Consider the following 24643-nt stretch of genomic DNA (forward strand, 5'->3'; position numbering starts at 1 on the left):
TGCAGCCCAAATTGCTATCCAGAGATGCTCCGCCGTGCCAGGCAGGCCAGCCATCCCAACAGGCCATTAGGCTCTCCCAAGACAGACTGTGAGGATAAAACGTAAAACTTTATTTCATCTGATTTAGCATTTCCCGCAACCTGATTGCAATTTGCAATCGTGTGCCTGGGCCGTGCTTGGGCCGCTCATTTGGCCCGGCCCGATTAGCCAATAACCCGAACCGTGCCAGCCCACATATGCCCGCCACGTGTCGTGCTCCCGCATCCTCGTCGTCCCCTCCACACCCCGCTGCCCGCGGTCACGCGCCCCGCAAACGGGCGGTCCGTGTCCTGCCCGCCCAAGCTCGGGCAGCCCCCCCACGCCGCCATTAAATGCACCCCCGATGGCCCGATCCCCTCCTCTCTCTCCTCTCATCCCCAGCTCACCCCCGCGACGCGACCGATGTGCCGGGGCCCGTGAGGATCGCGCGCTGCCGCCGCCGCGGCCGGCGATGACCTCCGCCGCGGTGCTCGCCGGCGGGAATGAGGCCCACCGCGCGCACCCGCACCACCACCACCACCGCCACTGGGGCGCCCCCCTCATGCCCAAGCCCTCGTCCGCCCGGCGCCACCGCCCGGCCGCCCCCGCGAACCCGACCCCCGGCGGCCCGCCCACGCCGCCGCGGGCCGTCCCGGCGGCCGCGCCGGAGCCGCCGCCGGATCCGGAGCCGTCCTCCTCGGGGCGCGTCGTGTTCCGGCCCTCGGAGATGGCCCCCGCCGAGGCGCGGCGCCTCCGGGCGCGCCTCGCCGGCGAGCTCGGCCGCGTCCGCGCGCTCCTCTCCCGCGTCGACGCGCCGTCGTGGCGTCAGCAGCAGGAGGACGCCCGGCCGCCGCCGCCGCCGCCCGCGCTGGCGGAGGCGATGCAGCGGCGGTGCGCGGAGATCCTGACGCGGCTGCGCAAGTCCAAGCACAGCGTGTGGTTCAACTCCCCCGTCGACGTCGAGGGCCTCCGGCTGCACGACTACCACGCCATCATCCGCCGCCCCATGGACCTCGGCACCGTCAAGCGGAACCTCGCCGCCGGCCGCTACTACCCCTCGCACGAGGCCTTCGCCGCCGACGTCCGCCTCACCTTCAACAACGCCGCGCGCTACAACCCGCCCGACCACCACGTGCACCGCTACGCCGGCAGCCTCCTCGCCACGTTCGAGGGGCTCTACGGGGAGGCCGTCGCGTGGTTCGAGCAGCAGCAGCAGCAACCGGTCTCCGTGCCGGTGCAGCCGGCGCCCCCTCGGGTGGGGGCTGGTGGGAGGAGGCCCAAGCCCAAGGCGAGGGAGCTGAACAAGAGGGACATGGACGAGGAGGAGAAGCAGAAGCTGAGGGTGGAGATCGAGAGCCTGCCGGAGGAGAAGATGGTGAACGTGCTGCAGATCGTGCAGAAGAGGAACAGTGATCCGGCGCTGACGGGGGAGGTCGTGGAGCTCGATTTCGACGAGCTGGATACTGAGACCCTGTGGGAGCTCGACCGATTCGTGGTCAATTGGAGGAAGGCGATGAAGAAGAACCAGTGGAATTCCGTGATGAACGGTGATGCTGCCGCGATGAACGGGGACGCCATTGATGTGACAGTAGTTGCTCCAGATGAGGATGACATGGTCCAGGTGGATGATGCCAATCCACCCATGGCGGTTGACATTGGAGATTCGGTAATGGGTTGCAGAAGCAATGTGGCTGGTTTTTCTTCTGAATCGATCTGTGGCCTCTGTATGTATTGTGTTCTATTGCTGCTGATCATGTTCTTGTTGCTTGTTCTAGGAGACTGACGTGCCGGAGAAGAGGGCAGTGACGGAGCCGGACATGGTGGATGAGTATGTGGACATCGGCGATGAGATGCCGACGGTGAACTACCAGTCGGTGGAGATCGAGAAGGATGCCCAAGTGGGTAGCAGCTCAAGCGGGTCTGGGAGTGGCTCATCTTCATCCAGTGGTATGCATGCTGGGAGTGGATGAGTAGTGTGTGACCACAATTGCTAGCTGATTTGTCAGTTGAGTGGCCGTTTAATTCATTGTGATTGCTTGCAGATTCTGACTCGGATTCGGATTCTGACGGGGATGATGCTCGCTCCCCTGACTAGTAGGTGGTGCTCATGTCCCTGACTGTAGGATTAGTGATTTGATGAGTAGGTGACTGAGGTTCCTTTTTTGGTGAGGTGTTTTGAAGAATGGTATAGCAAATTGGACGGCTCTTGTTCATACAGATCACTGTGAGGTGTGTTTGTGTGTATGTGGATGCAGCTTAGGTTGTTGGTACTGTATTAATTAGTAAATGGATAGCTTAGATGTTTGGGTAGATGGGGAGCCTCCTTGCAAGTCGCAACTGTAAAGAAAAGAACATATTCCGGAACAAAGACGAAAGACAGCAATGCCTTGGCATTTCGTCAAAATTCTATTGCTTTCTTTGTAGTATAATTCTGTTCCTGTAGTACCTGATAGTACTCTACAAATATTTTGTAACCAGTACATAACACCTGGTTGGTGCAAGAGCTTTAATCTCTGTATTTTCCAGGTATTTCTATGTGTATCTTCCTTCATGATGCAACTCCATCCCCTTTATATTATACTCATGGTACTTGCCATAAGTTGAATCAATAATTCCCCATAAATTTTTTTATGATTTGTGCTGAAAAAAATCTCTGTTTCCATTAAGCTATGCTTCAATGTACAACGATTGCCTCTTACGGTTCAGACAAAACTACTAAAAATCCATTGATCAAGTTTATGCATTGGAGCATTATCAAATATGTACAGCGACTTCACAAGATATTGCTTTATGTGTATCTGCCTGTTAAAAGCATCAAGTTTCAATTCATTTCACGATCTTACTCACCACGCTACTGACAGTGCCATTGAGCACAGTTAACTTACACACTGAATAACAGGCAACAAGCGTAGCAGTCCGGATAGTGTGTAATCGTAGTACAGATATTGTGTAAGGCCAGATACATGGAAGCAGTCCACAACTGATGTACAGTTAAGGATTAACCTGATATAAGTAAGATACTTCAGCGAGAGTTAAGTGATATTACTGCAAAAACATACTGAATGGAAGGTACTTAGCCTCCGATAAAACATATTGATTGCATAGACTCTCACCTTCCAGTAGCATTCAGGTTCGCGAAGCTCTGGCATTTGCAACAAATTATCTGCCGACCCGACCCCATTTCACCACAATAGCAGCTGCAAATCCGGCGCCAAAGCCCAGGCTGACCAAGAGAAACAAGACCACATCAACATGACGAGAGGACTTATATACATTTGGAGTATTTGGAGTAACACCGCAAGGTAATTTAGACAGTGGCGGGCCACATAGCCCTGCATTCCCTTCAAATGAACTACTGTTGAACGTCGAGAACTGATTCACCTGTGCTATTTCTCCAACCAAGCGGTTATTTGACAAGTTCAGGACGCCGAGAAAGGTGAGATCGGTCAGCTCTTGTGGAATCTCCCCTGAGAGTTGGTTGCAGGACAGGTCTAGTGACTCTAAATCAGTCATGCTGCCAAGTTCAGCAGGAATTTTTCCTGTGAAGGCATTGTTTGACATGTTCAGCACACGTAGTGATACAAGTCCTCCAATTGATTCAGGAATGGTACCCTCCAATCTGTTATTTGAGAAGTCAATGGCTGTGAAGGTAGTCAAGATTTTTCCAAGTGTCATATAAGACCCTTTGTATGTGATCTCAATAGAATCTTGATAGAATCCAACAAAGTCCGAGAACTGATCAACAGATATACTTTGTCCGGTAGTATTGAACTTTGTCATCATCGATTTTAATCGCTTGAAATATTCTGGTCTCCAACTACCAGAGAAATTGTTTGAGGCAAGATCAATAATTCGCAAGCTTGGGAAGCATTCGTCAGATTTGGTAACCCCAGCAATATCATCAATTGTGCCATAGAAGTGGTTTGATCCTAGGATCATCACAGAAAGCTCAGGAAGCACCCTCAACCAAGAAGGGAAAGTGTCAGCTATTTGGTTGCTTCCAAAGTCCAAAATCTCCAAGTCCGTGCAGTTAGAAAGTCCCCTGGGAAGCTGCCCTTCAATCTTATTGTTATGTAAATCTACCATTTTTAAAGAACATCCTGTTGGAATTTTGGAAGGAAATGTCCCTTCGAAGTGATTTCCCCTCAAATTTAAAACAAGTAAACGAAATTCTACCCCACATTTATGGCAATATCTATAACCTTTTTCGATTAGACAAGATGGAATTGGGCCACTAAAGTTGTTATGTGATAGGTCAAGGACTTCCAGTGTGGAATTGCAAATTGAATAAGATATGTGGCCATTTAATAAATTTTTTGACATGCTGAGATAACTGGTGTACCTAATATATGAAGTGAAGTTTGGAAGAACAGAAGAGAATCTATTATTTGAATAATCCAAGTATGTTGCTGATGATTTTGGCATGGGGATCCGCCCCTGAAGTCTATTGAAGCTAAGATCGAGAGTGTCCAATAGATTGTTGAAAGGGAAAACCCCTGAAGTAGGTTGAATATTAGTGAACATGTTATGTGAAAGATTTAAATACCGAAGGCTACTACTCCATGTCTCCCATACATGCTTTGGTACGGCCCCATTGATTTTATTACGAGAAAGATCCAAATAAGATATCTGCTTATGTGTCAAAGATCTGGGAAATTGTGCCATATTGCAAGACGCAAGCCCTAATTCTGTAGGTCCAGACAGACATGCGGATAAAGGATTGTTACCTTCTCCATCCACAACAAGTAATTTATTGTCAGAAAGATGCAAACTGACAAGATTTCTTAATCTGCAAAATGAGGTAAGCTCCGCCAAACCTGTCAAATTGTTTAAGCTAGCTAACATCTAGATGTGCCAGTCTTGTTAGTTGAACGATTGTCTTCGGGATAGGACCTGACAATTCATTTCTGCTCAAGTCCAATGATACCAACCATGGAGGTACCTTGTTGAACTCTCGTATTGGGCCATAAAGCTGGTTCCAAGAAAGATCCAAGTCATGTAATACTGGAAGAGTGTAAATAGACGGCAGAATTTCCCCTGCAAAGAAAGTAAAGAGCATTCAGTAGGAAGGCCACTCCTCTCGATGAAAGTATGGATAAAAAATCCATTTTATTCACAGCATAAATCTGTCGTCAATATCCTTTTAAAGTAGTTCATTTGGGCTTCCATTTCATACTTTTATCTTAATACCTTCAGTTATCTATTTGCATGTGGCAGATACTTGAGAGGAAATGTAATAAGGCGCCTCTCAAGTATCTTCATCGTTTTCTAACTTCCCTTCATAACGTGCACTACATGTGGGTTTAGCATCACCTTCCTTGACAAGATTAGTTTCAAGTAACATACTTTCTTCGGTCACAAATAAGTGATATTTTCAGGTTGTACTAAGCCAACAATTCTAAACTTCAGCTGAATAATACTTTTGTCTTGTTAGGTATGGTAAAAGTAGACTTGTTTAGAAATGTAGTTTCGCAAAAGCATACTTTTATGTTCTATAAATATTTTGTAAAACTATTAGTCCAATTTATGTCTTTAAGATCTTGCCATTATCTCAAAGGTCACTTTTTTTGTAACCGGAGGGAGTATAGGCCTAGCTAAAGTCCAAGCCGCCACAAACCCACACCGATCAATTTACATGCAAAGAATGAAAGTGTAAATGGGTTGGTACAGTATGTCATTTGCTCAGTGTGCAAAATGGGACATGGGGCTGTTACATATTTACAAATAGCACAATAGTTATCTTCTGAAGGGGCGGGGCTGTAAGTGGAATGTCCCGGGTTCGAGCCCCAGCCTCTGCACATTTGTGCGGGAAAGGCTTGGTGCTTAAAACAACCCTTCGGCACTAGGTCCGCCCTTTTTACAATAGTTATCTTCTAATAAAGTATATCAATATAGAAAGTTCTTCCAACTAATATTACTAGTCAACGTGTAATAGAGTTAAATCTACATGCATGTTTGAGTGCATGAATGACTTCAAAAAATAGTCATGGACTTTTGGTCTCATCACATTAACTCCCTCGGTCCCTCCCCTATAGAGAATTATAAAATCTGGTGTGACTTAAATCTGGTATTGTTGGTGGCGCCCTTATAAACTGTGTAATTTTTTACAACAAAATATAGTCTTAATGCAGTGCATGCTTTGATTTGCACATAATTGAACAAACAGGAAACCTACGATCCAGCTCTGGCCATCGCACGCATATATCACACATCATTACCATTTACCAATCATCACTAGTTTCACATATTTCTTTGATGCCACCAAGCACATCCACCAGCTTGCATTGCCACCGAGCCATGTCTTTCTTTGCAATATCTAGCTATATTATTTTTTATTAACGTGAATTCCACATGCACAATAACTAGTAACTTTGAAAGGGTAAATTCTGTACCCTGAAAAATTCTCTAATAAAAGTATAAGCATGCAATAAAAAAAAATTAGTTATACTCTTACCACGGAGAGAATTATATGAAAGATCCAGTTTTGTTAACTTGGTCAAATTAAAAACTGAACTTGGTATGCTCCCAGAAAAGTTGCAACCTGCAAGATCTAACCATGTCAATTGTTTCAGCTGCCCGATTGCATATGGTATTGTCCCGATATAAGCATCATGGATTTCTAGGGTTTTCAAGTTAGTCAGTCTCCCAATTGCAGACGGCATTGTGCCTGAAAACCCACCATCAATAATGAGCACGTTCCTCAAATTTGTGAGGTTGCCAATTGCTGCTGGCATTGGCCCTGAAAACCCACCACCGTTGATGTGCATGTTCCTCAAATTTGTAAGGTTGCCTATTGCAGCGGTCATTGGCCCTGAAAGAGCACAAAGATCTATATAGATGTTTCTCAAATTTTTTAGGTTGCCAAAAGAAGATGACAATGAACCATGTGTTGTGCAACTAACAATTTCCAGTGTTTGCAAGTCCATTAGGTTGCCAATTGCAGAAAGTATTGTCCTAGGAAGGTTGCATTCTACCATATTCAAGCTTCTCAAGAACCTGAAGTTGCCCACTGAGGAAGGAGCTGTCATAGAGAAGTTGCATCCAACAAGTGTCAAACTCGTCAAGTTCTTGTGGTCTCCAATCCACGAGAAAATTGGTTTTAACTGACTTGCTGACTCCAGCACCAGGCCCAGCTGGAATAGGGACCCAAGACTGCCTAGTGAAGAGAGATACTCCACGAATATCAAATTCCCATCAAGACTTAAATCCTTCAATGACTTGAAACTGCTATAAGACGTTAGTTTAAGAGATGAAAAGTTAGTTCCATGTAGTCTCAAAGTCTCTAGACAGCTTGCATTAGAAAAGTTTGGCACATGCCCCGAGAGATCCGGATTATTGGACAAATCGAGGACTCTAAGATTTTTCGATTGGAAGGTTCTTGAGGGGAACCACCCCTCAAAATTTATGTGAGAAAGTCGAAGCTCGGTTAAATTGATAAAATCCATGAAGAACTCAGGAAATCGATTGGGAGGTATATCATGGTTTTGTTGGAGGTTGATCACAGTGAGAGATTGAATTCTCGAGAGTGTTTTATGAATAGAACCACTCAGTCCACAATCAGCTAAACTAAGTACTTCAAGATGAGGAACAGATGTAGCAAGAGATGTGCACCACCCTGCTCCACTACTTGACAAATCAACTCCATCAAGGTAGAGCTCTCTTAGACTGCTAAGGTTTGACAGTAGGGTATCAAAATTGGGTACCCCCAGTCCGTTACAAGTGTTCATATCTCTAATACCATTATAACAATCACCGGAAAGGTCCAAGGAGATAAGGTTTACGAGTCTACCGATGCCAATAGGTACCTGGCCATACAAGGCCGAATTGGAAAGATTTAGGTGGGTAAGCAAATCTAGGTTTTCAAATCCTGTTGCAGGGATGTTCTCTGACCACACTGTCCTTCTGATAGCCCAGCGGCCTCCACTGAAATCGTTCTGGCTAAGGTCGAGATACCGAAGGGATGTAATGCTAAATACTGAGGGATCCAAGCTGTAACTGGACAAGCCACGGTTGTTGAGATCGAGCACAGTGACATTACCAGAGGAGTCGCAACCAACACCCTCCCAGAGACAGCAGTCGGTGCCATCTTGCCAAGATGGAAGCGTGGTGGTGGATCTACCAAAGAAGAAGGAATTCTTCAGCTGGAGGAGCGCCTTAGCTTGGTCTAGATGACACAAAAAAGGAGCAGGGAGGTGAGTGAGGTTACCACCACCATCTGCACGGTGCGCCCTAGAGGTGAAATGTAGTGCGTGGAGCTGTGCAAGAAAGAGCAGCAACGCCCAGCTGATGAAAGCCATAATCAGTATTACCTGATGGGCTTCCAAAAGAGGTGCAGGCATATATACAGTCGTGACAGATTGTTATGCAGAGTTTCAGTCAAGTCTTCGTCCATGAGTTAAGTTGGTGGCCCCCCAATATGAAAATTCCGAGTCTTTGCTCTTGCAAAAACATCAGTCAAGTCTTTGCGTATGAAGGAAGCTGACAGTATTTACGAGTGCCATGGGGTGTACGCAATTGCGACAACTGAGTCTTTATTAACCTCGTTTGGTGCTTTTGGAATCATCCTTTACTATCAAACTATCAAGACTTGCAAGTCAAGTACTCCTATGTAGTACCCTACCGAGGAAGGTGGAATTGAAGCGTATTTTGAGCCAATCCCAAGATAGGGAAGTTTAGCATCGAGCTCCTGTCATGCATTATTTTTCGCATTGTTTTTTTTAGAGTTTTAGGGATGAGTCCCCCGTCTTCAGTAAATTTTCTCTTTGGTTGGAGTGGAACGGCATAGGATCCTGCTGCAGTGGAAAAAAGATTATTGTCCCCCCCCCCACACAAGACGTAACTGACCGTGCTTCAGGAATGGTGAAACAAGAAGTCCTCTCGTAGCACACTAGCGCTATAAGAAAAGGTAATGACTTTATTAAGGCCGGCCGTATATTTACTCTACTGCACAGCAGACTAAATTGGCACTCTAACTCACGGACAGTGGCATGTGCAAACAATTTTGAAAATTTAAAAAATTATAGTTCATAAACTATACATCAAATTCAAATTCTGATTTCACAACTATATCTATGAGACCTTCAAAACAAGACCCCACTTTAATGTGTTTCGACAATATTTTCGAAGACACATAAATTGCTTTATGTACAATGAAAAAATGCCAAAATAAATTAGTTAAAATGCTAAACCAATTTGCTAAAGTTGCCTATTGATCCTTGCGATCAACATTCATCTACCTAACAAAGTTGTTTACCTTTATCCACTAATAACACCAAACAATCAATCTTTACAACATTATAACACCAATATCCACTTAACTGAACTCAAGCATGCGAAGCAATATTATGTAAATCCATAAGCAATTTTCGCAAACATCATGAGCAAATTAGAATACATGAAAAAGCATTTTCTCTCAAAAAAGAATATATCATTAAAACATAGTGGCGTGTGATCTTGTTTTGAAGCTTTTATTAAAACAAACACAAACTGTGCAATCGGATTTTGATTTTGATGCTCGATTTTGAAACTACGATATTTTTATCTTCGAAATTATGTGCATGCATGTACTTTTTTTCTCTTACTGTCTCTCACATGCATGCGTACACCCATTGTCGGGGTGGCTGCATGACTGGTCTACTTCACGGCTGGCCGTAAATTAGCTGTGTCCATAAGAAAAATTTTGCATGTATGAAGTATTAAACGATTTTTTTTTGCAAAATCTTTTTACATGTGCAATTTTGCGCGACGAATCTAATGAGCATAAGTAATTCATGATTGGCTACAATAATACTACAGTAACCATCCTCTAATTATGCGGTCAAAAGCTTCATTATATTCATCTTGCGAAGTAGCTAGCGCAGAGGTTGTGGGGTTAGTTTTATAAACTGTTTTTATTTAATATTTCTAATCAACGGTTAAAGTTGGCTACAGTACTCCGTGCTGCAAAACCAAAAAATGCAGTTGGGCCGCATGCAAAGCTGGAGTGCAACGAGGCCAAAGTGCCAAAACCGATCTAAAACTCCCTCGATCGAGGTTACTTGCGCTGAATCGTTTACCTGGATCCTCACGATATCTTCCCGCCGCGGACCGCTGATAGTCCTCGATTAAATTGTTCCCGGCGCCGGCGCGCTTTACGGCGAAGCAGGACCCTGGCCTCCGCCTCCGGCTGTCCAGCCCCGCCCCTTCATCCACCACCTCGCACGTCCACGTCCACGAGCGGCAGCGGCTTGACGAAGCGCGAGACCTGTCTTCGTCACCGGAATGCCGGCCGCCGCCGCTGCGGTGATTGCCTGATTCGCGTGACCGATTGGCTCAAGTTGGGCCTTCATGGACTAAGCGCAATGGGAATGTTTACCGGCCCAGTAAAAAAAGATGTAGACCGCTGCTGTGGGCTGTGTGTGGCTCACGGATTGTTTTACTTGCTTTTATATCTTTGATTCATGATGAAATTTAAAATGTGATCACTTCTTGTATTGTCCGTTTTTCAATTCGATTCGATCCACTTCATTTCTTATGATATAAGACTAGACGCATTCAAGTATAGTTTCTAAACGATAGCAACTTATGTTAAATATGTTGTAACTAGTTATGTATTAAGTGTGTATTTACTTATGTGTAAACCTACCAACAATTATATTATATATGTAGGTTGCTACACTAATAATTACAACATCAAAATATTAACTATATGAGATATCTACGTAAGAGCAAGTATACAAATCGGCTGGAAGCTGGCTGGGAGCTTACATGGACAAAGAGAGAGACGGAGGCGGGCGTCTCGCTCCGCGCCCGCTCAAGCCGGCGGATCGGAGAGGCCCTCTATCCGTTGCCATTGGCTGAGCTGGCGGGGCCCGCCAGCATCACCGTGTGCCTCCCAGCCGGCCGTCGGCGCCGCTATAAGTCTTGTTCTAAGTATCCAACACTATCTTTATATAACTTTATGCCCTATCCCTAAATAAGTTGTTTATTGTCTCCATAAATTGTAATGATCTAGAAGTTATCACACATTCTTTTCATAAATTGGTACTACTATAAATTCTCACATAAGTTGAAGGTGCTACTAGACATACAAATTATCACACCACACACATAAGTTGCTACATGTCCATACATAAATTTCAACTAAACGAATAGGATAAGTTGTTATCCTCAAAATACAACATAAGTTACTATACGCTCAATGCATAAGTAGCTACCACGTATACAACACAAGTTGTCAGTACATATAAAACAACTCCAAAATATATGGGTTGTGGGTCTTGTTTTGTAGATCATATCATAATGAACTCATTATCGCAAATTGATTTGAAAATGGATGTTTGATGAGAGGGTTATGTCTGACAAACAATCAAATTAAGATAGGAGTGAAGTCCATTTACCCCCTCAACTTGTCAAGGATTTCAAAAAAAAAAGAAACTAAACTACAATACATGGAATAGATGCTACTTCAACTCTTAAAACTGGACAAGCTACCCCCGTGGACCATGTCAAGGTGATTTTCCCCGATGGGCCCCACATGTCAGCCTCATATCTCTCCTTTCCCTTTTTCTCTCTCTCCACGTCTCTTCCCTTCCTCCTTCTCCCTCCCCGCAGTGCTGTCTCCTCCCTCTCCCTCCCTTGGCTCGGCCCCACACAGATCCGGCGATCGGCGGTGGCGCGCTCCCTCTACGACATGGATTTGGCAAGGCAACCTCGCCTGCGCGCAGACATCCTGGCGGCGCAAGCCCAGTGCGCACTCCACCCAACGGCGTGAGCTCCTCCCCGACGCGTATTGCACTATGCCTTGGTACCTCACCAGAGATCCATTAGCTTCCTAGACCCTCACCTTCCCATATTGATCAACTCCACAAAGTGTACTAAACCATCTGCCAACCCAACCCATTTCACCACAATAGCAGATGCAAATCCGACACCGAAGCCAACCCCAAGAAAGAGAAACAGGACCACATCAACATTGTGACTTGTGAGATGCCTTGCCCACATGTTCAACATTGGAGTGTAAGGTGAAGCGTCACAAGGTAATTTATGATCTATTTGGCATGGCTCCGTATCTGAGGTCCATTCTGGAACTGAAGTTTGTAGAATAGATTAAAATATTTTATATTTTTATTCTAAAAATAAAACAAAAGTACAATGACTCGGCAAAAGATCATTAATTTATTTACAACTCTGGCTCCAAGAATTTCTGGAGTTGGGTATGAGCAGCTCCACTAACTCCACGAATTTTCTGAAGTTGGAGCCATACCAAACACATCCTGTATTCCCTTCAAATGAGTTGCTGTTAAATGTGGAGAACTGATGCGATTGTGGTATGTTTCCAACCAAGTGATTGTTTGATAACTTAAGGAAAATGACCCTTAAGTCATTGTTTGTGATTTTGGTGATTGAATAACAACATAACCATTGGGACTAATATTTTATCAAGATATATCTTTGAAGGTGTTTGTTAAGTACCAAGGATAAAATGGAAGTCATTCAAATGATCAAGTATAAAAGACTCACAAAAAAAGTCTCCAAAGCCAGGACAATGAGAGAAATGAATTATAAGTGTCCCATGGATATCTATATTTCTACTGATCAAATGGGTTATATTTCTATATAATCTTATAGTGCATTTTACAAGCTTTCCATAGAGTCCAAGATCATCAAAATTGGAGTCCCGAGTAAAAAGTTATGATCAAAACAAGTAGCACCGACGCAATTGACAGATTAAGTCGGTCAGTGCACCGACTCAATTGAGATTAAGTCAGTCAATGACAGGGCTGCAGCAACAGATGTGTCTGGAATGACCGATCCATGGTCACAAGAAGAAGACTGAATCAATCAGTCGGTCAGTCTCTGGGCCCAGGAATCCTCCTATGCACAATTGATAGATTGATTCGGTCAGTGCAAAATGGAGTGATCGATTTAGTCGGTCAATGCAGATTTTCTGCCCATTGGAGCAACGGCTAGGGCTATATATACCCCTTTTCCCCGACCATTTCATGAGTGTTAGAGCTTGGGGAAGTTGTATACTTGTGTTCCACGCACATTAAGTGTTCTAGCCACCAAAGTGCTTTAGAAAAGATTTAGGCAATTAGCATAAAACTTAGGTCTTGATTAGTGCTAGTTTAGGCCTTTTAGCGCCTTGCTTTAGGGATTAGCCTAGAGTTAGGCGAGGTTTGCACACCTCCTTTGTATCGGTGCTTGTGCGCACCAAGAGTTGTAGATTCGGGGCTTGTAAGTCTTGCGATCCAACCGAGTTTGTGGAGAGGCCGCCGGTGCTTGTGAGAGGGAGGAGAGGCCCTCGGCGACGTCGGGGAGCATCCAAGAGAGGCAAGGCGGAGACCCACTTGCACGTGGGGAAAGACCGTCGGCTATCCACGGAGTTACTCGACCAGGGAGTTTATGCCCTTGTGTGGGCATTTCCTTTGAGAGGGGCTCCAACAACGAGGACTAGTGGAAAGCATTGCTTTTCGATACCTCGGTAAAAAAAAATCTCCGCGTCGCTGTGCCGAGAGTTTGCATTCCCTATCTCATTTACTTCCGCATTTACTTTGTGACTATATTCCGCATTTACCTTTCCTAGATTGAAACCTGGGGAGCAAAACTCTTTTACAGTAGAGATAGCAACACATAGAAAAATCTAGCGCACAGATAGATTATTATGAAATTGGTTTTTATATATGCTTGGAGCATTAGTTTTAAGAACACCTAATTCACCCCCCCCCCCCCCCCCCCACCCTCAGGGCGTCACAGTCCTTTCAATAACTTCAGAATGCCAAGAAAGGTGAGATTAGTCAGCTCTCGTGGAATCGTCCTGAGAGTTGGTTGCAGACTTGCAGGACATGTATAGTGACTGCACATGAGTCATGCCGCCAAGTTGGGCTGAATTTTTCCCGTAATGGCATTGTGTGTCAAGTTCAGCACGCGAAGTGATGCAAGTATTCCTATTGATTCATGAATTGTACCCTGCAATCTACTTTTTTGAGAAGTCGATTGCCGTGAGAGCAGTCAAGACCCTTTCAAATGTCACATCAGTTCCCTTGTATGTGATCTCTGTAGAAGGTTTCTGTTGACATCAAAATTTTCATCAACTTAGCGGGGGGAACCGCGCTGCGAGGGCCCGCCGCGGGTTGCAGGCGGTGTCCGTGATAAGCCGCACCCCACTCCCTAGACTGAGGTCCTTGCCTCGAGGAAGATGTCGATGGCGCGATAGATGCCATTGGTGATGAGGCCGTGGTCGGGGAGCAGCTCGACGAGGGTGATGAACTTGGACAGGAGAATGTTGGAGTCGAGCGCCACCTCCGAGAGGTAGCTATCGAGCAGCTTAGCGGCTTGGCCTTGACCAGGAGCCTCTGCTTCCTGAACTGCGGGCTGTCATTGTCGAACTTGTCGTCCAGCTGCGTGCCCCGAGGTTGGCCCTACAGATGCTGGACGCCGACACCGCCATCGCCGTCTTGAGGAGCCCCGAGAGGAAGGCCATCGGCCTGGGACGGGAGGGATCCAGAGAAGCGGGGAATTCCGGGTTCGTTGATTTTTTTTATATTGAATGGTCGATTTCGTGATGTTGCAATGGACAAATTTGTTATATTTCACTTGTTGATTCGAGATGTTGCAAATATTTCAATCTATTTTTATTGTAATTTTTCTAAGAATCTGCAATCATAATGCAATTTGAAAAGTTTCATCAATGATTGTCTGATGTTAGATGGTTCTTTTTTCGCGATATTTCAGTATGTTGCACAAGATGCTTCCACATGTTGCAGTAATTAGTTGGGTTGTTGCATTTTCAATGCTACAACATGTAATTAAATTCTCGTCGGATGGCTGAGAAGGATTTTTAGTATACATTTTATGTTGTAATTATTATTATTTGTTGTTGCAGATAGTGTTTTAATTTCGCTCACGTTGCATATGCTATATTTTCATTTTGCATTTGATAGATGGAAGAAGGTTTACCATATGATACCGTCCGATACTAGGCGGACATTTCGGGCGCTAGCAAGACCGTATTTTTTATGTCAAATATGTAGGCAATTTTGGTTGATACCTCTAGGCATTTTATTTGGGCCTTATTTAGTTGCAAAAATCAAAATTCCAAATCTAGCACATCAAACGGGAATTTTACATACATGGAGTATTAAATCTAGATGAAATAAACAACTAATTGCATAGTTTATTTGTAAATTACTAGACGAATTTAATGAGCCTAATTAGGCCATGATTAGGCACTAAATTAATTTTGTGATTTATTAATCTATATTTAGTACTTCAAATGTGAAAAGATTCTATTTCAAAAACTTTATTCCCCGCAACTAAACGAGGCCTTGGTTATTAATATCTTTTTGTAGTTAATAGGCAATCTTTTGTCCAATTAAAATATATGGCTAGACTGGTCTTGTTCTGTAGATAAAAATATAAGAATTACAATGATGCAAAGTGATCCAAAATCCGATATATGATTTAAGAAATACAAGCATTTAAAGATAATTCAATATCCTCTTTCACGCGTTCACACTTGTCTCATCTATGCATGCAACTTCATGTGGCTAAAAGTAGAAAAGATGCACGCCTGTGACCGCAACATTTTCTATATACAGCCGGCCATATATTAGTCGGGACCTAAATATTATTATACAGATTAGGCCAATCTCGATGGAGAGTGTCATTGCACGGTTGTCAAGAATGTGAATTAGATAACCGTGCCAAAACTTTATCTCCTCTTTCTTCATAATAAGGCTGTCATGTTTAGGGTTTAGAGTTTAGACTGTCATGTCAGCAAATCAGTGGCGAAGCTAGAGAAAATTGGAGGGGGTGCATTTGCATCGTTGGTGCATAGAGTTGAGTCATGAGGGTGCAAAAATAGTGAAAAATTGGACATGATCTGTTTTTCTATTTTTTAAGGGGTGCTTTTGCACCCATAGTTACACTATAGCTTCGCTCCTGCAACAAATTTAATGTCCATGGTATTTTTAGAACACTTCCATAATTCTATTGGCCTTACTGTTGCATGTGGGAGGCTAGCAGCAATGGTTGTTAGCTCCGAGCAAGGAAACTTAACTAAAACCTACATTTCCCTAAAAAGCTAAAACCATCGTAACTACTAATGCTGACGATCTGAGCCATCATCTCTGCGTATGATCCAGTGCGGCTGGCCCCACATCGGCTCCACCTCGCCGACGTCGAGCCCCAGCCGCCCCATGCGCTCCGGCCTCGCCAGGTCGGCGAAACCGACGTCGTAGGCGACGGCCAGGCGCCCGCACGGCCGCGCCACCCTGTTGGCGAGGACCACGTACACGCGGTTCGCCAGCGCCCCCGCCGGGCCGGCGGCCACGGTGAACGCGTGCGCGCCATCGACGAACACCGCACGGTCGCCGATGTCGTGCGCCCGCACCCACCGCCGGCGCCCGCCGGCGTCCCCGCCCCGCGCGCGGTACGCCTCGGTGAACAGCATCCCGCGGCTGTCCGGCCCGGCGCGGCGCACGAGGAGGACCGCGCCGCCGGCCGCCGAGGTGGGCGCCAGGTACGCGGCGTCGACGTCGCCGTCGACGCGCAGGCCCGCCGGCGCCGGGATCCTGGCGCTGGCGCGCAGCGTGCCGGCGTCGACCACCGTGGTCTCCAGCGTGCGCAGCTCCAGGAGGAAGAAGCGCCCGCCGCGGTAGTTGACGGTCATGGGCGAGCCGCGCGCCGACTGGTGTACCGGCGTCCACTCGGCGCCGCGGGCGGCGCCGCCGCCGTGCGCGCGGAAGAAAGCCGTGTCGCCGCGCGCCACCATCACGCCGCGCGGGGACCAGTCCCACGCGAGCCCGTCGTCCGTGGCCCGGACGCGGCGCGGCCGGGGCTCGTCGTCGGGGTGGTAACCCACCGGCTCCCTCTCCGAGAACGGGACGGGCAGGTCCGGCAGCGGCGCGCGCGCGCCGGTGAAGGGGTCGACGAGGTGGCACGGGTGCCGGTAGCACACGTCCGTGGCCAGCACGGTCCCGCCGTGCGGGGACGGCACGAGCCGCCGCCCGGGCACCGGAGGCAGCGGCCGCGAGTCGCCGGCGCCGTCGAGCATGCGCATCTTGGCGAGGGAGAAGACCCTGTACCCGAGCTCCGACGCGAACGCGAGGCACGGGAGCGTGGACGCCATCTCCTCCTCGCGGTCGAGCTCCGTCGTCCTCGGCTCGCCTGGAGACGACATCATCGCCGTCACACTCACATCGTCGTCGTCGTCGGCGGCGGCGGCGGCGTCCTCCGGCGTCGACGACGACGATCCGCGTTGTTGTGTTTCCGGGGACGGCGGGGGGAGCAGGAGGAGAGAGCGCAGCCCTGCTTTGTACCTGTCGTGGCCCGCCGTCTTTGGAGGCGAGACTCCGCAGACGTACTTGCTGAACCTGTCAGAGAGCTTCGCGAACATGGCGGCGGCGGCCATGGAGTCGGTGATCACCGGCCAGGCCAAGCACGACATTGGCATAACAAGGCGTGATTTGGCCGAGTACGAGTTGATTATATTTTTCTATAGCACGATTCGAGATGATTCTGGACTCCTGGTAGTGTTGTAATCGGTAATCCAACGTCTGTAACAAAGCAGATACTATTTACCGGATATCGGAATTTGAAACCTACACAAGTACAAGTAGGGGATGGAAAACGTACATAGCACATACCACGTTCAATAGTTTTAAAACGAAAACCATGTAAATTAAAATATTCAACAAATCCGATCCAAGTCCAAGACAAATTGCCTAATATCCAATCCAATCCATTAGTTTCAAATAGAAGTCCATGTATGTTGATCCAATGAAAGAATTCCAAAAGTTTGGTATTTAAATTTTTAACATCACCTTCACGCTATAAAATTTTATAATATACGCGAGGTCGAGTGAAACAAGTTCTCTTCATGAGCAGTAATTTTCATCATATTAAACATCTGTAACTGCATGTCGCGATAGAGACATACATTTGTTGTTAATCAAAAGCACAAATAATTGTCTACTTAGATGAGTAACGAACGACGCAGCTTCGTTGTCTTCCTATGGCCCTTCCAATCCATTATAGGTACTACCTCCATTTTAAATTATAGTTTGTTTAATTTTTTTATTCTAAGTTTGACTACTCGTCTTATTCAAAAAATTTGTGCAAATATTGCTAAATTTAAATTATTTTTGAAGATCTTATATTGATAAAGCAATCCACAAAAAGAAGTGATATTTTTATATAAATTTTTTAATAAGACGAGTGGTCAAACTTAGGATTAAAAAGTCAAACAACCTATAATTTAAAACGGAGGGAGTAATAATTTGTTTTTGCTACTGCAGATTCCAGGGGAGATATGGGAACACGAAAAATGTAGCCAGAGTCAATCAGATATCGTTCAACTAGTCTTGAAAGAACTAATCTTTAGCCAAAACTTGAGATTTGTTTGATAGTTCTCCGTCAGTTTGGATTATCTGGTGATGAAACAGTTTTTTTTCCTTTTTTGATAAGTTTTTTTATGGATCTTTTTTGATAAGTTTAGAAACCCGAACATTTGGTAGAATGGGCGGCTTCTATTTTTCTTTTGGAAAAAGTCCATTTTTAGCCTCTCAACTCTTTGCGAAGTCTAATTTTAACCCATAACTGCCAAACCGTCTAATTTAGGTACCTCAACTTTACAAACCGGTCAATTTATACCCTGAGACCGGTTTTGGGGATTTCACGCTGACGTGGCGGCGGTTTTCGGCGGTCAAACGCCATGTGGCGTTGATGTGGCAGCCCAGAGACAGAGAGGGAGAGACTTAGAGAGAGATGGGGGGAGGGAGCAGAGCAGAGCAAAGCTCGGCGTCGGCCTGCACGCGTTGACGCCGCCGGCCTCGGCGGCTGCGCTACCTTTGCCTGTCGCCGTTTCCTGCCTCCTCGCGCTGCCGCTGCCCATCGTGGTCATGCTGCCCGTTGAGGTCGGCGTGGTTGAGCTACCTCATGCGCCGACACCATTGCCACCGTCATGGTCGTGGCTGCCTGCCTACTCTGGCGATGTGGTGGCCCACCTGCTTCGCTACACTCTGGCGCGCCTCCCCTTCCTCGGCCCCCGCTGCTGCTCCCCGCCCGCACCTGGGTGGCGCCTGCGCGCCGGCCACCATGGCCGCCAGGAGCACGAGGTGGTGGCTCCCGCCACCGCCACGCAGGAGCAGCGCGGCGAGCACGAGGACGCTCAGCGGATGGTGGCGGCCTGAGCAGAGGACCCGACACGCGCCCATCCCCTATTTTTTGCTCCTCACGAGGAGGTGCCGGCGCTGCCACCCTGGTCCTGGTGGCGCTTGACTTGCGCGACGATGCAGACGGGGCGGACAGCCAGGAGGCGCACGAGGAGGCGACCGGCACAGGCGGGCTGGGGGCCCAAGCTGAGGCGGCCGGCGTGGGTGGATACGGGCGGCGGCATCATCATCTCGGCATCCTCGGGCCCCGCCGCCTCGCCCACGCCACCGGATCCATGGCGCGGCGCACGCGCGGTACGGCTGGGAGCCCCGGTTGGAGCGCGTCAAGTACCTCCGCCGCCGTGCAACCTTCTTCCCCAAATCCGGCCATCCGCGATTTGCCTCCTCCGGTGAGCCCCATCTCGATTCCTCACGCCCACACCTTCTCCTTCCTCCTCTCCGTCGATTTTAGTTCTCACCCGACCGATTCCCCTCCTGCAGCACCTCCCTGCCGTCGGCTTCCGCCCGTCACCGCCGTTGCTCTCCGCGCCGCTCCTCCGCTGCAGTTTCCCTCCGCCCGAGCCCCTGGTGAGCTTTGCCCCGTCCCAGACCATGCCATGCGCGTGCCGGGGCACCGGAGATGCACCGGGGCTCGCCGGGAGAGGGAGGCACGGGAGAGGGAGGGAGAGAGGCGCCACCGCACGAGCTCGGGAGAGAAAGGGGAGGCGCTGTGCGCACCTGGATGGAGAGGAAGGGAATGAGTGGGTGACGCGCGGGCCCCCATATGCCTACGTGGCGGTCAACGCCAGCGTGGCATGGTCAAAACCACTAAACATTGGTCAAAACAGGCTGTCCCTCGCCCAGGTGCTAAAAGTGAACGGTTTTAACAGTTGAGGTATCGGTACTAGACAATTTTATAGTTGAGAGTTAAAATTAGACTTCGCAAAGAGTTGAGGGGCCAAAAGTGGACTTTTTCCTTTTCTCTTTTAGGGAAAAGTCCGGTTTACACCATTCAACTATCGCAACAGTCTGATTTTTAACCTTCAACTACGAAACCGGACAACATAGGTCATCCAACTGTTAAAATCGGGCAAATTTGGCCATTGGGATGGTTTTGAAGGTGATTTTCCATTTTATGAGAATTAAAAATATTCAATTTTACACTAAAAAATTTATAAGTAATTCATTTTAAGTCAAAAAAGTATGAAATGGGTATCATAAGTTTTCTAAAAATGTGATCATCTGACTTGTAAGCTATTCAAATTTAATTTTTTTATGTTCATGGTTGCTTGCAATTATGCCTATTATTTTTAATAACTAAGATTCAAATGGAGCAATAATAGATAGGTTACATTTTTAGAAAAATTTTGGTACTAGTTTCATATTTTTCTGATTTAAAGTGAATTAGTTTTGATTTTTTAGATATAATTAGATTTATTAATTTTTATAGAAAATGCAAAACCACATCAGAGCCAAATTTGTCCGGTTTTGACAGTTGTAAGGTCTATGTTATCCGGTTTTGTAGTTAAAGGTTTTGCGATAGTTTGAGGCTAAAAATTGGATATTTTTTTTGATAAACACAGTACAGACGCAGACGTTCACAAACACGCACACACACTCATCCCTATGAATACAGACATACAACTCTACCCCTATGAGCATCTCCGAGAGACTGAGCTGGTAAATCCTCGAGATTGACGAAGTCACCACAGGCGCTCCGCTGTAGACGGAAATGTCACCTACCACTAAAAGCACAAACACCGTTAAATCCTACAAAATTCGTTTCCACGAGGAGTCGAACCCAGGACTTCAGATGTTACTGAGACTCTTATAACCACTAGGCTACCGGCCCTTTCGCTGTTTTTGTTTTTATATGGATGGATGCACGAGGTCACGTGTCCAAGGTAGTTTATGGGCTGAATTTGGGTCATATAGATAGATAGCTGTACAGCCACATTATTTAGTGGGCTTTACAAGGGAATCATGGGCCGGTAGAGAGAGAGAGAGAGAGAGAGAGGCCTTCTCCTTCATGACCACACTGGGCGCTGGCCGGCCATGGTCGAGCTCCTGGAGCTCAGGCCAGCGGAGCAGGAGCAAGCGGGGGGGGGGGGGGGGGGGGGGGGGGGGCACCGCGACGTGGCGGAATCGTCCTCCTGTGGCACGGGGAGTTCGTCTGCGATGGAAACCGGTGTACGGGAGCACCGGGTTGGCCGCGGCGGCGGAAACACGACGGCGCAGCAACGGCAATAATATCCGCAACGACGCAGCGCCGGCGAAGCGGACGGCCACGCGCTCGGCCGATGAGAGCCTCTCGGCGTCGCAGCGGTACCGCGGCGCCAGGGCGCACCCTCCCAGCCGCCGACGCAGCAACCAGAGGGCACCATCGGCGAGAGCGGCGGCGGCGCGGCGGACATGGGGAACGCCATGCCCGCGCGGTGCTAGGGGCGCTAGTGCCGATGGAGGAAAGGAGCCGCTGGATCAGGTGCGCCTTCGCCGGATCCACTCATTCCAGCTCGTTGGCCGGCCTCCCTCCCCTGCTCGCCGACGGCCGCCGCAGGTGAGCGGCTCCATTCATATACTAGAAATTGGCACTGGTAAGCTGCCGAGGCTTCTCCAAGTTCCTTATCCACTGCTGACCAAGACTTGTACTAGTATTGTTTTATCTGCAAGACCAAGACTCCGAGACATCCCAAAAATATTCTCTAGTTGCGTTTCACTTTCTTTCCCTGTCGCTAGTGATCACACATGCATTCACACCAATCTAAGTTTGATTTTCCACACCAGCTTGATCGCACCCTCTTACTCTCTCCACTCAGTGCCTTTCGGCCAATTATATTCCAACATGTAGCCAAGTGGAGGCTCTCATTCTTGATTGAAGTCAAATAAATATTCTTGACCGACTTGCCTATGTAGGATAATAGAATTGGTGTAATGGATGAATATTTTGCATTGAGGCCTCAGCCGGTATATATGAGAGTACATGACTTGGGGGGCAAGGCTCCCCGGGATACATATGGCAGTCTACGATACGTATATCTACAACTACCAAATATACTCTAATAGCCTACCTCTTTTTCCCTTGTATAGAACCAAATCCTCCACACCCTAGACTTGCATGGCATACCTCCTTTTCCCTGTCAAAGTCTTCGATATCATTGAATTCTCTTTTAAGTTCTCATCTTGCCTCATTGTATGACTTTACCCTCGAGATATCGCTGCATACAAGAGGTAACTGTCCATGTGTTCTAAGGTAGGTTCTTTACAGCTGCTAAGCTAAGTCTTTGCTTGTGATGCAAATAAAGTTCCTATTTTTTGCCTCTCATGTATGTTGTTATGTGTTGAATTTCCGCAACAGGGAAGGGATAAAACAGATCCTTGAATCCTGATGGCGGAGATTGTCGGGTCTGCAGTTGTCCAGGAGACGGTTAGCTAAATCCTCTCTAATCTGGTTCAAAATTATGGGGAGAAAGAGAAATCAAATGCGAACAGAAACTTGGAGAGGTTAGAGATGGCACACATCAGGCTGGAGGCTGCTCTTGAGACGTCAGAAAAGTGGCAGATCACTGATGTGTCCTTGCTGCGTTGGCGCAGGAAGCTGAAGCGTGCTGCCCAAGAGTGTGACGACACTCTGCATAAATGCAAACAGAGGATCCTAGAAGAAGAGACAGAACAGAGGGTGAGAAATTCCCCATTTCCTGTACGTATAGCACATACTACTAAGTCATTTGTTTTCTCCATCTTTAGCCCCAACAATGACGAGTCGAACAGTTCCATTGTTAGAAGATTTGAGTGGTTTGCAGATGGTGCTAGTGAGTTTCTGAGATTAGTAGAGCTTGGTGGCACGCCCTATTGTCACATGCCCTTTGACACTCTTATCAGGCACCTTCTTACAGGCAAGAAATTGCAGCACAGAATCATTCGAGCAAACAAGTGCCCTTTGTTTCTACAGTTGGTTCCCTTTATTACTGCAGAATATCGAATAGAGGCCAGACTCATCTTTATTCAGACAGATGGTAATGTATCGGAGGACGACTTTTTCCTTTCTATAATGCTACAGCTTTCAGAGAGTACAGACATAGTAGGGACTGCAATTAAGTGCCTACAACCGTATGCCCCTATTTTCAAGTCAACAGTTGAAACCGTTAGAAAAGAACTTGTACAACTAGCTACAGAAGACTTCTCATGGGTGCCACATGTTGATACACACCACAAAGAACATTGGGACAATCTTCACAGCTTTGGCACTGATTGGTTTCGCCCAAACCCATTATGTTGCAAGCAGAATGATCAGCACAAGCTCTATCATGGTAGAAAGTTAAACACGTCAAGATTACTAGATGTCTCTTTAGAACCAGTTATTGAAGTACATCTGCAATGCCATATCTCGCTCTCAGAGTGCAGCCAACATAGGTCCTTACTGTTTGATACAAAAAGTTCTCTACCAGATTCTTCATATCTGAAAGTTGGACTCCTTTTGACGCCCCATGGGTATGTAGAAGATATCCTACTTGTGGATAGAAGTCCTGCAATACCGGCAATCTACAGCAAGGAGCAGCATTGTTTGCATACAGATTTCACCTTTGGCCAACTTGGAGAGATCATGCTGCCAAAGGCAATAGATTACTTCTGCAAGAATGACGAAGCAACAGTCTACCAAATGCTTTGGAAACCAAAACATGGCGCTGCATACATTCAGGTTGAGAAGGCAAGCATGAGCTCACGGAGAACAAGCATGAGAACACGGAGAAATTTTCAGGGACCTAGGAAAGGAAAGATGTTGCAATGGCATGATCAAGAGATAGGGAGACAGACAAACACGATCTTTCAATTCCTCAACCTGTGGGTTGCACATGCACCTGTCCAGCTGCAAGGCTCGATTGTGGACTGGATTCAGAAAGAAAAGGAAAGTCAGTTAGCAGCATTGCAATACATCTGAAATTCTTAAACCATCTAGCATGGATGGATAAGGGAAATGAGAAATACAAGACTGGGAATCGGATGTTCTAGGGAACACATCAATATTTGGAGTTACTATTCATAGCTGGGCACGACTATGCCAGAAACATAAAAGACCTATGTCGTCAGAGCAAAATCCTAGCAAGAAGGTTGTGAAGTTACATCTCAGCAGTCTATTCTGTTGCCTAACAAAGTTACAGTTACAATTATAATTAGAGGTACTAAGTTGTACACTAGGAACTTGTGCATGTGTAGCCCATCACTCATTTTTAGTTTTCGTGTGGTGTCGCTTGTTTCTCGCCATCTGATCTCATTTATCAAAATTTAATTTATCTTTCAGCGTCTGTAGTTATTTTTTGCCATGAGAATTTTAAGTGGGTGGTTATGTACCTTGTATTATCACCATTTTAGAGGAAAAGTATAAGGATACTGCTCTATTGTATCTTTTATATGCCTCTCTCTGTATCTGATAATCGCATCCTGTAAACTTTATCCACTGCTGACCTGACCAAGACTCGTACAGGAGGAGCTTC

General features: G+C 46.8%; 5 protein-coding genes across 5 annotated transcripts; 2 read left to right on the top strand and 3 right to left on the bottom strand.

Moving 5' to 3' along the window:
• Nucleotides 1-399: 399 nt before the first annotated feature.
• On the top strand, nucleotides 400-2422 carry LOC120711671 (transcription factor GTE2-like). Its single transcript, XM_039997265.1, has 3 exons — nucleotides 400-1684; nucleotides 1794-1965; nucleotides 2061-2422. The coding sequence occupies exons 1-3, from the start codon at nucleotides 491-493 to the stop codon at nucleotides 2111-2113; spliced, it is 1419 nt and encodes a 472-aa protein (XP_039853199.1). The 5' UTR covers nucleotides 400-490; the 3' UTR covers nucleotides 2114-2422.
• A 297-nt stretch (nucleotides 2423-2719) lies between these two features.
• Nucleotides 2720-4714, bottom strand: LOC120711672 (receptor like protein 27-like). The gene is made up of 2 exons (XM_039997266.1): nucleotides 3400-4714; nucleotides 2720-3241 (listed from the first exon to the last, which is right to left on the bottom strand). The coding sequence occupies exons 1-2, from the start codon at nucleotides 4681-4683 to the stop codon at nucleotides 3128-3130; spliced, it is 1398 nt and encodes a 465-aa protein (XP_039853200.1). The 5' UTR covers nucleotides 4684-4714; the 3' UTR covers nucleotides 2720-3127.
• On the bottom strand, nucleotides 2720-8341 carry LOC120711670 (MDIS1-interacting receptor like kinase 1-like). The gene is made up of 4 exons (XM_039997263.1): nucleotides 6830-8341; nucleotides 6473-6757; nucleotides 3132-5055; nucleotides 2720-3021 (listed from the first exon to the last, which is right to left on the bottom strand). The coding sequence occupies exons 1-3, from the start codon at nucleotides 8313-8315 to the stop codon at nucleotides 4853-4855; spliced, it is 1974 nt and encodes a 657-aa protein (XP_039853197.1). The 5' UTR covers nucleotides 8316-8341; the 3' UTR covers nucleotides 2720-3021; nucleotides 3132-4852.
• A 7663-nt stretch (nucleotides 8342-16004) lies between these two features.
• LOC120713906 lies at nucleotides 16005-17463 on the bottom strand. The gene has a single exon (XM_039999870.1). The coding sequence runs from the start codon at nucleotides 17453-17455 to the stop codon at nucleotides 16103-16105; it is 1353 nt and encodes a 450-aa protein (XP_039855804.1). The 5' UTR covers nucleotides 17456-17463; the 3' UTR covers nucleotides 16005-16102.
• Nucleotides 17464-21300: 3837 nt separating this feature from the next.
• On the top strand, nucleotides 21301-24552 carry LOC120711674. The gene is made up of 2 exons (XM_039997267.1): nucleotides 21301-22404; nucleotides 22510-24552. Exon 2 carries the CDS (start codon nucleotides 22663-22665, stop codon nucleotides 24088-24090), a length of 1428 nt encoding a protein of 475 aa, XP_039853201.1. The 5' UTR covers nucleotides 21301-22404; nucleotides 22510-22662; the 3' UTR covers nucleotides 24091-24552.
• The last annotated feature ends 91 nt before the right edge of the window (nucleotides 24553-24643 follow it).

Source organism: Panicum virgatum, chromosome 6K (genome assembly GCF_016808335.1).
Source record: "Panicum virgatum strain AP13 chromosome 6K, P.virgatum_v5, whole genome shotgun sequence".
Lineage (NCBI taxonomy): Eukaryota > Viridiplantae > Streptophyta > Magnoliopsida > Poales > Poaceae > Panicum > Panicum virgatum.